The sequence below is a fragment of the Pocillopora damicornis genome, chromosome 13 (assembly GCF_964200805.1).
Source record: "Pocillopora damicornis chromosome 13, jaPocDami1.2, whole genome shotgun sequence".
In the NCBI taxonomy this organism is placed as follows: domain Eukaryota; kingdom Metazoa; phylum Cnidaria; class Anthozoa; order Scleractinia; family Pocilloporidae; genus Pocillopora; species Pocillopora damicornis.
The window spans coordinates 1,894,712-1,908,447 of NC_142682.1; the positions used below are offsets into that span (position 1 = coordinate 1,894,712).

Consider the following 13,736-nt stretch of genomic DNA (forward strand, 5'->3'; position numbering starts at 1 on the left):
AAAGTCAGATTCGCAAAACCTTAAACTAAATTATCCAAAATCCTCACCCTCCCCTCCCACACCATTATGAACAGGTTATTTCCAGATCTTACACGGTTCAGTGACAATTGTTTCACCAATTTGAGTTTTACCGAGAAAAAGCCTCTCTGCAGTGTTCCGTACGCTGACGACTATGAATAAACGGTTGCAGAATGGACTGTGCAATAGAGTGATCAGTCATGGACAGAGGGTCTTTAAAATGCACAGCTCGCACATTTCGGACCTGACCCGCCTTTTTCTCTGAAGCAAGTTACTTGCAAAGAAACCCAACTTTAAAGAATGGGAACTCCCTATAGACGTAAGGGAACGTTTCTCAAGATTATATTTGGTAAGTGATATGAAAGAAATAAAAAGTGACCTTAATCCACTCTTTACTCGGTACCCCGTCTGGTTCGTGTTTTGCGTCTCCCCTACTCCTCCTTTCCTGTTCATGTCTGTTATGCCTGATTAACCTCCCTCCTCTTAGATTACACTTAGTTACCCCCCCCCCCCCCGTCCGTCCAAAACTCCACCATAAAAAAAAATAGACTAAAACTACGTAGAACACAAATTTTTATTTTGTTTTTTTTTTTCTCCTTTGTTTACTTTTACACTTATCTTTTCATTGAATTCCTTTTTTTGACTCACGTCTTGCACTATAAAGCCAAACAACTTCAACCAATTTGGCCAACACAAGTGCTCAAATTAATTCCTTTCGATAAAAACTTTTAACTACCATTTTGTATTTAAATATTTAAAATGTTATCCAAATAAACTATATATCTTGCCCCACAAGCACATCCCTAAAAATCACTAAATATAGACTGTCCTCAATTTCTCTCTAATAGTGCTGAGATGGCAATTCAAGACTATTATCATTTAGCATTTGACCCTGTTAACGGATGCAGCGAGTGATTACTTAAAATACCTGTGAACGATTTAAAGAAAACGGGCATGATCTGATTTCTCCAACTATCATGCATGTATAGTCATGTAAAACAGAAAAAGAGAAAAACAAAACATTCAAAGCCCCTTTCGTATAAAACTGCAGCTTTGCCAAAAAGCAAGTATGTACAGTGTTTGGTTAACCAGCGTAAGTTCCTACGCTGAAATAGAAAATCTCCTCACTCTTTCTCAAACATTTTACATTGCTCAGGTTGTGAGGATTTAGCTCTACATAAAATTAAAAAAAAAATACTACACACTTCACTCTTAAGTTAATAAACACTTTCCAATTCGAATCAATTTTGTTCCAAACTAAAAATGGGTGGAAAACACTCATGCCCCTAAAGAATTTCCTGTTTTAATGCTCCAAAGCAAAATTAAGAACTGGAGTGACCAAACAGTGTTCTGAACACATACAGAACATGTTTGATAAAAACCAAAGAATCTTTCAGTCAATCTCGAAAACCAGCTGATTTTAATTGGTCATCATTCAAGGAATTATCTACAAAAATGTTGTGAGAATTTAAAGTAGGAAATTGTTCACTGCAACTGGAACTTCTGGGTCAACAATCTAGAGCTTTGAAAAACTAATTCCTTGTTCTAAATATGTAAGTAAACAAAAAAATCCCAGCTAAAATATTGAATATATGCAAGATAAAACGACATGAATTAAAATGGACCTTCAAAACACTGCCATTCACTAACATGTTTAAGCATCTTAAGAAAATTTTTTTTGGATGTGAAACTCTGACAACTGCTTCACAGTAAGACTACTTTTTTTTCCTTCATATAATTTTATTATGAATGTATGTTGGAGAATTTTAAGTTTGATCATTACTGAACACAGAAACACACATAAGAGCCCTGCCTTGTGATGGTGCGGGTAACCAGTAAGTAACATAATGAAGTGATGTCAATTATTTCAAACATAAATATGCAAAATTCTCAGGGAAAATTTTGATGGTACCATTTAGTTGCAGGTGGCTAACATGTATCACAAACATTATTGCCTGAATATCAGACCAAAAGTACAAGTCTGGCACTACTGTCCTGTTTTAAAACATTTTCAAAAGTCTGCTACCTTTTGTTTCCAGTGCACAGGAAATGAAAAGAATAAGCAATTTAATCACCACCACATAAGTTGCAAATAACAAGGTTTCATCAAAATTAGCCCCAAGAATTTTACAAGCCAAGGATGGCCCATGAAATGGTCCAAAGAGGTCCATGTATTTAATAGGACCACTCTGCCGAACTCACTGAAAGCCTTCTCCCCCCCCTCCCCTTCCTGCCTAGCAATGGGCAAAGCTTTAGTATAGACACACCAAGAATATCAAGTGGCTGTAAAGATAGAGATGTCCTTAAGAATACTTAAGTTCTCTTCTCAGTGACATCTTGTGGATACTTGTCAACATCTTGGACTAATCTGCTGCTGAAGCTTTAGTATAGACACCAAGACTATCAAGTGGCTGTAAAGATAGAGATGTCCTTAAGAATACTTAAGTTCTCTTCTCAGCGACATCTTGTGGTTACTTGTCAACATCTTGGACTAATTTGTTGCTAACTGATACCGTAGCTACTGGGATGATGTTCAATTGGATCACACTTGCATATCTTTATCTCGGACATCTGCAGGGCTGCATGATGTTATATTTTCTTGCTAAAGAACCGTCTCGACAACTTTCTGAACTCCTCAAGGCCTTAAGAAAGAGGTCATATAATAAAACACAGGCGTGCTGACCTTCTGCCCTTTGCATTTCAGATAAGCATGTCCATTTATTGCAGAGAGAATATTTGCCAGCTCAATCAGTCATATCATCATCCATACTGTTTGAGCGAGGGCTTGGGTTACATGAAGAGGGCAATGAGTAGTCTTCCATTGCTTCTTGGTTTTCATGGCCGCATGAATTGGATAAACAACCACTGTCCACAGGTTCTTGCTTAATTTTCACTCCCTCGCCTGAAGGTTTTACTGTTAAAATGGAGGATAACAGTGCTGTGGTTGTGTCAGAAGTAAGAGGGGTGGTGGGAATGCCATGTGCCCGAGCATGCATCTCCAACTCCTGAAAATTCACAAAACAGAACTTGTAAATACCCCAGTCTGAACTGAATCAGTTTCGAATCCATAGCGATCACATTCTCCTACACTTTATACAGCTAAGGAAACATTGTCGAAGACGAGCATGTGACAATGTTAAAATCTGAGTTTCTTGTCAGACGCTTGGCATTACAAGCCCCTTCAAGGAGAAACTTAATTTGGGATACCTGACCACAACAATGTTGATGTTGGCTTATTCCACTCTTCTCTACCCCTTCTACATGTAGAAAATTTGAACCAACACTTTTATCTGTAGCATTACTATACCTGAACTCGGAGCAAAAGTCTTCTGTTGATTTCCTCTGTGTTCTTCTTTTCTTCCTCAAGCAGCCTCATGCGATCTTGCTCTCTCTTTAACTTCCTTATATAATCCACAGAAGCCTTGAGAATGGTTCCCTTGTTTTGCCTCACATCACTACTAACAAAGAGGCAAAAAAAAAGAAAATATTTAATGAAGAATCAAGACACTGAGAAAGATGTTAAGAATTTGTCGCAAAAGTGAGACTGAAACATGTTCTCCTAACCAGCCAATGTATCGATAAAAACTAAACAAAAGCAAACTTGGAACCATCTATCAGAGTGAGAGCAACTTCTAAACCAATTTTGGACTGCTCTCAAAGGACGACAATAACTACACAAAGAATCCAAGGATTGAACTCTACTTACGAATCTTGCTTTGGAAGAAGAGTTCCCAGTTCTTTTATTCTGTCATTGATATTGAATCTTCTTCTTCTCTCAACTGCAGAAAACACATAAAGTGATAACATTATTAGACACGGACCTACTTTTCAACAAAATAAAAATAGTGCTTGTGATGTCAAGGTAAATAACTAACAAGAAGATATGTTAAGTATTGAAAGTACATCACAGTGAAAGTTAAGATGAGAGTCTTGAAGATAGCAGAATAAATAAAAAAAATACTTACTCATATTGTGGTTGTCTTTCTTCTGCCTGTCTTTAGCAAAATTTGGGTCAAGAACTGAATCTGGAGAAAAAAATTTCAAAAATACAACTTAAGATTTGTCCTTCAATTTAAATATTTTACCTTTATTCTTATCTCTTGTCTCCTTGATATTTTATTGATTTGGTATGGATAAATTCTGTCTTGGTCACTCGTGGGAGTTTAAGGCTAAAATACTAAGATACCACTGAGAAAACTGAACATCTGTTGCTATGTCTGTACATAAACCAGATCTTAAGTCCTAACTAATTCCATTAGTCACCTATTCAAATCTCACCTTGTGGCTCTTGCTTTATCATTGCAGGGCAAGATGATGCAGCAGGGGCCTGGATCTACAAAGAAAAGAAAGAAGTACATTTATTTTCTGAGCTTACTTCTACAAATGGATTCACAACTACATGTGAACACACAACTATAAAATGGACTTTACTGAACCCTTCAAATAATCCCTTTGTTTTACGTATGAGCAACCAAATTTCCAAAATAATAATCTAAAATAGTTGAAATAACTCATTTTTGTCATAGTAATAATATCTCACCATGGTGTTCATTGTCAGACCATTGTACAAATCAAACACATTGCCTGTTGCAACCTGGGGAACCTGAGGAGAACAGAGAGGCAAACATTAGATATCAAAATTTTATCTGGATGGAAAAAATTGACAGCAAAATCTAACTTTACATAGACAAATGTACTATGAGTTCAAGAAGTTATTTGTTACTTACTGAGCCTAACTGGAGACTTGGGTCCCATGTCAGACCATCTTCAACAGGATTTGATTCCAGACTGCAATAAAAAGGTCAAAATATTAATTTCTTCAAATCCTTGTTAAAAACTTACTCAATAGTGATCATGAAAATTTTAAGATACACATATTTCCTACAGAATTAATAGATTTAATGTAGGTCAAGTCAATGTTTTCTCTGGTAATAAGACTAAAAACAGCATTCGTACACACCTCATAATGTCTTCCAGCAAATTATCAACCTTTAGGGGGAAAAAGGTAAATAACATAATTAGCATGGCAAAAACTAGACATTACTGCAAACCTTAAAATTACTATTATCATTATATCATCTGTAAGGGTATTTAAAAACCCTTTATTTAATTTTGAAAACAGGAGGACTTCAGAGTGATGGGTCAATTCTCAGTTATGCAATCCTTTTCTTACAGGAAGAGAAAAAAGATAAAACAAAAACCAGATTGTCTTTATCAAAAACTTATCTAAACATCTCTATAATCACTCACTTCGCTAGGATGGTTTCCATCCCCACTCATAACAGCCATTGGACTCTCCGGTTGTCCCATGAGTCGACTAGCAGATAAGGCAGCCACAGCTTGTTGATTAATTGCATTGAGGGTGGGCTGGCTTGCACTGCTAACAATCGTCAACTCTCCAGTGGAAGACGGTGATCCCTGATTCTTAAGATATTCTTTCACTTGTCTCTTCTGTTTTTGTGCAATGAAATAGCGAGTTGGATTTTCCAACTGTGTTTTGACCTGCAATGAAGACACCAAGGTTGTTTAACACGTTTCATTCATACTTTCCGAGAATCTTTTCAATGTTATCATTGCTCTTGACACAATTGTAACAGAATACCAAAAATAAGCATTGCAATGCAAAGGTATTCTTGAAACAACCTAGAGCTCTTTGAATATAGTTACTTGTTACCTCCCTCCCTTTAAATCAATTGAACAAGAATTTCATGAACACAACAGTTCTTAACAACCTATTCTAAAAAAAAGGCTGTTTGAATTGTCCCTAGGAAATCCACCTCCCTAAAAGGAAAAGCGTAGACACAAAGGGTCACCAAAGGTCAAGCTCCTGTAAATATCAGGTTTATAAGATACACGTGTAAATCCAGCTCTAATCTTTGGACTCTTCACTGTATTTGAATGAATAAATTTATAATCCAGGCTACACATTCATATAAAAACTACACATACTAATTTTTAAACTCATGTGACCGCAAATAAATATTCAAAGCGGACTTTACACTTTAATCCCTCTAACATAATTATCTCTGTGTGCCCAGGCAAATCATAGCTTCTCCTATTTTGTTTTCCACCTTGAGTACCCTCTCATGTTTCTACAGGACTCAACAATTCAGGAAAACAAGTACAGGTGTTTACATCTCAAACAAAGCTTTGCAATTTAGGGGTGTTTTTAGAGGTCAATGAATTTATATATCTGTAGACAACAACACAATGATCAAAGAATAAACCTTCTCTAACAATTGTGCATGTGAAAATCTTGGGCACCTGAAACAATATGAACTATGTACTTGCATGACTACACAAGTATGAGAGTTATAAAAAAATTAATAAGAAAATGGAAAGAGGCTTCCTGTATAAGCAGTATGCAATCCAAAAATACATCCTGTGCCATGAAAATAGCTTCCTTTGGGGTTAAACCACCAGCCATATTTTAAATCAATTAGAGTTTAACAGGAAAAACACCGTGCAAAGTCCACTATTAGAAGGAAGTGTTCATGTTAATGATGCAAGATTATTATGACTTAGGGAACTTATTTTCCTGTTTATTTCGGTAAGGGAAACTTAATCCAGTTGAATAAAACTGAGCTCATTGCAAACAAGAATTAAACACATGCATTAATCAAATAAGTTCTCTTCATTTCTATCAAAGAGTTTTGTTTTATGTTGATGCAACTGAATATAAGTTCAAGTTACTTTTATTTTTCCCGAGGCACTGCATGTTGTCTTTGTTTTCTGATAGGAGGCTCAAAAAATTGAAGTTTGCTTCCTACCTGTAGCACACTGGTTGGAACATCTGGCGGCAATGTTGTTGGAGATGCTGTCCTGGGAACTGCTATGCTTTGTGAGTGTGCTTTCAAATCAGGAGGCCCCTGCTTCTGAAACAGCTGATCTTGTTGCTCCAGCTGCTGACGCTGCAGCTGTTGTTTGAAATTTGTCCGTGTTATAGGGGTTGACATGTTCTTGATTGGATCCTTGCGATCTAACAGCAACCCAAGGGCTGATGAGACGTCACTGTAGTTGTGAGAATTGGAATAATTATTTGTTAAAATCCACTTCAGTGGTTCCTCTGTCTGTGGATAACTTCCCATAAAATGGCTTGTGACACAATCTGTAGTCATGCCTAGCATATTACTCCTTGAGTATAAATATGTTAAATAAATATGAAGATGAAATAATGTTGAATGGATAAATTACTTCTTCTGTCAAGTGTCTAGTTATACTGAAGCACAACTGCACAGAGCATTACTTTTAATGCTTTTGAAACAATGATCTAAAAATAGATGGAAACCATAGTCACATAACCATTGTATAAACATTTCCTATGTAGGGTAAAGGTGTCATATTATAAAAAAATATTTGACCCCACATGTAAAATAATGCTAATTTTCTGTTGGTAACGCAAGTCAGTAATGCCATATAAGGCCTCCACACCCTTCCTCTTTGTTGATATATGAGACAACACCACCCCACCTCTTGTCACAAAGGATTTTTCACAGGAACTACAGGAATGTGACATTTAGCAGAGTGTAATTTGATTTCTCTGAAGGGAGTGCTATGGATGAAGAGGAATCCCCTCAAGTCAATTTATTTGATCTCCTTTAATGGGCATGTCCAAAAAAGCTGACAGGAAAACAAGTTAAAAGGCATAACGAGTTTCTAGGTTGACAACATTTCTAGTGACCAGCAAGATGATAAACAACTGGCTCCTTCTGTAGTGATAGTTAACAAAAGGTGAGTTTCATAGAGAGTTTTACTTCCCTTCATTTGATGAATGATGTGAAAATGATAGTCTATCAGAGTGCAAAATTTTGTAGAGATGTGCATTGTAGCTTTATGTGAGACAGACTGGCCTTGGTTTATAGACAAACTTAAGAAATGAAGATCACAAGATTGGACATTCTGAATTTCTTATACATAAAGACATAACATATTTGTTCAAAGTGTGTTTTTTTTGGTGAATCTGCTTTCCTAACCTTTCTTACTCTCACAGAGACAAGCATCTAATTTCTCCTTACAGTTACACCGATCAGTCAATCCTTTACCACCAAGAGATAAAAGGAAATGATCACCAGCCTTGGAAGCTTTCATTGTTAAACAAATCCTCCTTGTCAATACCAAAGGAAATGTATAAGGAAAAGTGTGAAAAATTAAGATGCTATTGTTAGGGTGTTGAAGGTTAGCAAAAAAGGGAAAACAGAAGTGAAACTATTATTAACCTTTATGGCACAAAAATTGATTGCAAATGGTAATTAAAAGCAATCAAACTCATTTCAGCTGGAAGCCATACAGTGTAGAACTTAAGTATGTCAGACTGCTGCGCTATAACTTTGTTGAAGGACAAGTGCTAGAGATCTTAATATATTATAGAACAAACAAAAATGCCATTGATGCTACACATAAACATATATCTTGGAATATTTCAACCAACTGATTTTCATATAAATAAAAAATGATGACTTTCTGTCTTTGTTGTACCATGCCATGATTTTAATTAGACTCTAGGGAAATCTGGCCTCAAAAAGCACTGGCCATTTCAGCAGAGTCACAACATAGTTCACAAAACATACATGCACACTGCATGAAGGCTAATGACGATCCTTACTTCTTTTTTAGGAGATCAATACAAAAAAGTTGCTGTATGGAAAGTATTCAACACCAAAAACAGATCTTTACATGAGTTAGCTGCACAGAACATAAAATTTCTGACAATTAAGTTCATGGTCAACATTTTTTTTTTAATGACCTGTATTTGGGTTAATTATGTAGAGCAAAAGGGCACATAAGGGCATAACGATGTCACATGCTTCACTTGCAGTGAAGCTCTCAATAACATGAAGAGATAGTTTCACTACCACATAAAGATGGCAACAACACTCAACCATAAATAGTACTCATACTGATGGCCTATACAGGCAAACTTTAGGAATTTTCGCATTTTTCGACAACTGGAAATATCTATATGGTAGGCAACCACCTAACAGAGGTGTACACATTCGTAAATAACAACATTATTCAATAAAAATCCTAATCTGAACTATTGTGCAACTACTTAGTAACAATTGCTTGCTTGGGGAGAAAAGACCTTTGAAAAATTCTAAGCTAAGCCATTTCCTGAAGTGCTAACAACAAAAACAAATTGCTTCAGATACCTATCGTCTCGTCTTCGCATATCCATAGCTCGGAGGTACATTGGGATAATTCTAGCAGATCTATTAGTAGAATTCACAGAGAGAACTGACCGCAATTTTTGGATCCTTCTACCTCTGAAAGTGACAGGCTCTCTGATAACCCCTGCATCAGTCTGGTAGGAATTCTGTTTTTTTAACTCAGGGCGGTTGCTCATTGATTTAACCATTGAGAAAAATCTTTTAAGATTGGCCTACTAAGTTGTAGTGATAAGTACACTAGTCAGAAAACACTTAGGGTTTCTCAGAACACACCAAAGGTTTAATTTCTCAGAATGTCACATAAAAATCATGTGCTTCCTCTCACACACTGATCAGGTGTTATTATAGCACATGTCAAAGAGGATTTCTTGTTGAATTATAAACCAGCACTGGACTTTAATAAGTAAATCATTCATTGGAATGGGCCACAAAGACAGTGTAGTAGTCTTTGCTAAGGACTTTGGATTCAACAGTCCAGGTTGAGGACATAGCCAGGGCAATAAGTTGTGTTCCAGGACAAGACAGTTCACTTTGAAAGGATTTCACCAGGAGGTATCCATGGGTAATAGCAAATTGTCAAGGAAACCTAAGAAAATACTGGAAGATAACCCAAAAGGATCTGGTATTCCATGTAGGATGGAGTAGGAATACCTTAATTAAGACAAGCAATGGCAGCCATGCCAGTCAGTCTCAATTAGAGGTATCCCCTTCTATAAGATAAAACCTGATTAACTGACAGTCAATAATTTTAATACTAATAACTTATCCCTGTGTTATGGCAGGCATGATGAGAAAGGGGGAGGGAGGGGAAGGGAGGGGGAGGGGCTCTACTTATACCATTATCGTGGGTGGATTGAGCAGGGTATGAAACAGTTCACAGGCTCCCCCCTTCCCTACTCACAACTATTTGACAGTGATCTTGCATCAATGTTTCATGGAAATTTATGCTATGTGAATTACTCTCCCTATTTTTAGTTCACTATCTGTGAATTTTTTGAAGATCTCAACAGATTTTACCGATCACGAAAGAATTTACAAAAAAAAAACTTTAACACACAAAAAAAATCTGTAATTCACAGGTAACATTTCTTCCTGCAAAGGCTTCAGTAATGACAACCGAAATTTCAACTTAACATTTCAGTCTGTTTCAATAATTCTATGGCTGTCATTATATATCTGGGAAGAGAAGAGAGAATCAAGAGATGATCAACTGAGAAAATCAATTCATTCATAGTAATTTCATTTGTTTCGGTAAAGGTCTGCTGAAACTAATAAACTAGTGCTTGTGAAATCAAAAATTTGTACAAAAATTTCCCGAATCTAAAAAATCTCTCATACAGAAGCCAAAAGGAAGCGAAATTGTCCAAACGAAATTTAGGATTCCCAATGCAAAAATTTAGCAGGAATTTAACATGCAAGAAAATTCAGTTTGCTGCCAGAACAATTGGTCTTTTGTATCTTGCACAATAACGTGAAGGTCACATGAAAATAATCTGTCAAAAGTAGAGAATGAAAACAAAACACTCGTTTATCCCACTGTTTAAAAACTGAAAACGCTTTGAGGAAAGCTTCAAAACAATCACACGTGCTTAAAAGAACAGCTATAGTCATTTACCCAAGATATACTTGTTTTATTTTGCCTAAGAAGCAAGCAGGGCGAGTTAAATGTAATACGATCAGGGCAAGCAAAACTAAAACAAACTGCTTACAAGCACAATGGTGCTACGCAATGAAATAATCGAAACTGAAAACGAAAGAGCGAAAAAGCACAAGAAAATTCACTACCGCAACTAACAGCAAGTTGTCGAATCAAACCATTTTCCTTTGTACAAGACAAAGAATATTCAGTTCAAACTTTGAACAATAAAAGCACTGTAAAACTTTCTGTTTCAACAGGGAGGAAAATTGCATTTATCCAAAGGAATAACGCTCCGTTGAGCGACGAGAAACGTAAGAGTTGCAACGTATACAATTTTCCGATCCATTACACCTTTAAACTCGGAAAAAATGAACACAAATTGATCGTGATCAGAAGAGGGTGTAATACGTGTTTTCTTGAGAAGTATTCATGTTTTTCACGTGTTATGTCCAAAAATAAATTCATGTCAGGACGAGTTGGTTTTAAAACCAATGGGATGAAAGACGCAAGTTCACGACATGATAAAACCCAAGACCCCCGACCACATTTCAGAGAGCATACTCAGACGAGCTGCGTTACTGATAAATTCTCTGAAAGTTCGAACGATCTTGCACAAAATTGTCACGTATCTGACGCAGTGAGTTCCTTTACGTGTTAAATAACAGTAGATTACAGCTGATTTCATCTCATGTACTGGCTGGTTTCGATCGATTGCGCGACTGGCCTTTACGCTTTGGGCTAAAAAAATATTTCAATTTTGGAGCAGGAAGCGAGGAAATCACGACCTTAAAATTTTGCATAGTAAATTGGTATTGTAGAATGTCCTAAGAAATTTGTTCTTAGTACACTTTAAGCTCGACTTACCTTGGAAGATCCGGAATTTTAGACTTTATCGTGTAAAAATCGAACACTTCTTCTTCGTGCGAACCGAAGTCGTCAGGACTTAGAAGATCAAAGTCGAGATCCACTCCTGATTCACTCATTTGAAAGCCTTGATAATCGAGATTGAAATGAAGCTAGGATTGAAGGCCTAGAGGACGAGCTAACGAGGAAACCTTGCTAAAGCGAGCTCAAACTTCTTTCGTTAAAAAACTTTCATCTCGCACATAACCTTCCATCTTGCTTACTATAAGCTCGGTTCTAATTGGTCAATTTAGACCACGTGATACTAAAAATAGATCCTTACGTCAATGAATCGTGATTGGCTGTTTCGCGGTGGGCTTGGCAGTTATTTCAGTAACAACTGTCATTTTCCGATCCTTTTATGGGGGAAATAATATGGGTGTGGAGTGTGTCAATTGTCCACTTAAGAGATGGTGACGAAAATTAACAGTTGTGAAAATCAATTAACCCCAAGGGTTCCCCCTTGCGTGATCGCTGCGGCGCTACATGAATATTTACGCCTCCAACTAAGAGTGAACCAAAAGTGTCATGTGCTCTCTCACGGGACGTGCAAGTGAGAAAAACGACATGGTCAAAACGTGAAGGCAACCTTCAGCCCACGTGTTTTGTCTAAAAATTCAAAACTGGCCGAAGTACAAGTCATAAAACATTTTTTAAGTGAAAAAAAAATCAAAATAAAACAGGCAAAACCGGCTTAAAGATATCAAAAAAAATTTTAGTTTTTCAAATGTTCTTAATAAAATAAGAAATATTTGTATCCGTTGTTGTTGTAGTTTTTGATTACTTTGTCAGAGTTTTCAAACTTTTGATAAGTGAAGGAGGATCACCAGGGAAACTCTAAGATTTGTGAGCCCATGTGAAAGTAAAATTGTAAGTAAAATTGCAAGTGTGTGTTGATACGATAAAAACAGCTCCTTCAAAAAATTATCGTATTAAAATCAAACATGCTCGACAGCCATTAGCGGAAAATTTTTAATTGATTAGCAGATTAGCTTTTCTGTTTAAATTAAAATTGACACAGATGCTTACTAATCGCATATCAAAATACTTGGCGCGTGACTTTAGACAACCATTCAGAATTCACCTTTTCGGCCTAAGGTTTCACGTCTGGTGAAACACGACTTTTGATGTAAAAAAAACTGCGCAAGTTCGGACATCGAGTCAACATCCCACTACTGTGTCCGAATTTCAATTTCGGCATGTGGTCGTAAATAATTTTCTTCAGTCGTAAAGCGTTTCTACACACAAAATGACTTCTTTGTTATTTCGCTACCGCTAAAATAGATGCGAAGACTGTAAGAGGGGGCGTTGCGACATGGAATAATCAAACGCTTCCTGTTAATTTGAGCATGGGAACGCCTCACGACAGTGGAAAATTATTTACGACAAAATGCCGAAGCCGAAGTTCGCATACGGGCAGTGGGTGGTGGACTCGATGTCCGAACACATCAAAAGTCATGTGACACTACACGTGAAATCTAGAGGTGACATGAGAGGAAGTTGTTTTAATAATAAAACGGAACGTGTCCAGGCATGAAGGTATTGGGGTTTTACCCTCTGAATCGGTATTCACCCCTTTCATGTGGCAAATGCAAGGAGAAAGGTTATGTAATCGTTCTTAAAGCCACTCTTTAAACTCAGACCGTGAAATATACGTTTGCTTTATTAGTTACGCTCTATGTGGCGTTCTGTAATTAGGTCGTCGGCCTCAAGACGGCAACTGGAAACGTGAAATTTCTTTGCAGTCCTCACTGCGCATGTACAACACGTTGTGACATAACTTGCCGGTGTCCCGAAGTCGAGCACGCGAGAACTTGGGGTTTCACGTCGTGATAAGAGCTTGAGCAATTAATCTTTTGTTTTGATCACATTTAGTTTACTTTCGGAGTAATTTAATTTGGAAGCTTGGTAAAATTACATAATGATTGATTTTATGTTTGAAATAATGTTCTGCAAGCATTATTAGTTTCATTTTTTAAAATTATTTTCGCATGCCAAACTAGCTTCCA

The 13,736-nt window shown here is 36.8% G+C and overlaps 1 protein-coding gene across 6 annotated transcripts; it reads right to left on the reverse strand.

The window, feature by feature from the left end:
• Positions 1-574: 574 nt before the first annotated feature.
• LOC113677874 (microphthalmia-associated transcription factor) lies at positions 575-12,059 on the reverse strand. 6 transcript variants are annotated; one of them, XM_027194728.2, is made up of 11 exons: positions 11,689-12,059; positions 6,789-7,029; positions 5,269-5,520; positions 4,979-5,007; positions 4,746-4,806; positions 4,559-4,621; positions 4,297-4,351; positions 3,984-4,043; positions 3,725-3,797; positions 3,326-3,473; positions 575-3,023 (listed from the first exon to the last, which is right to left on the reverse strand). In XM_027194728.2, the coding sequence occupies exons 1-11, from the start codon at positions 11,805-11,807 to the stop codon at positions 2,763-2,765; spliced, it is 1,362 nt and encodes a 453-aa protein (XP_027050529.2). In that variant the 5' UTR covers positions 11,808-12,059; the 3' UTR covers positions 575-2,762. The 6 variants fall into 6 exon arrangements, with proteins under 6 accessions (XP_027050529.2, XP_027050527.2, XP_089047145.1 ...); XM_027194726.2 differs by having other exon boundaries at positions 3,326-3,476; XM_089191019.1 differs by lacking the exon at positions 11,689-12,059 and adding an exon at positions 9,258-9,449.
• Positions 12,060-13,736: the final 1,677 nt, after the last annotated feature.

What these genes read in the sequence shown, in the direction of transcription:
- LOC113677874 (XM_027194729.2), bottom strand. Translation starts at nt 9,373, where the DNA reads ATGGTTAAATCAATGAGCAACCGCCCTGAGTTAAAAAAACAGAATTCC. An exon ending in TTGCTGGAAGACATTATGAG is followed by an intron (nt 4,807 to 4,978) that starts GTGTGTACGAAT and finishes TTTTTATTGCAG; the next exon opens with TCTGGAATCAAATCCTGTTG. An exon ending in GACTTTTGCTCCGAGTTCAG is followed by an intron (nt 3,024 to 3,325) that starts GTATAGTAATGC and finishes GTGAATTTTCAG; the next exon opens with GAGTTGGAGATGCATGCTCG.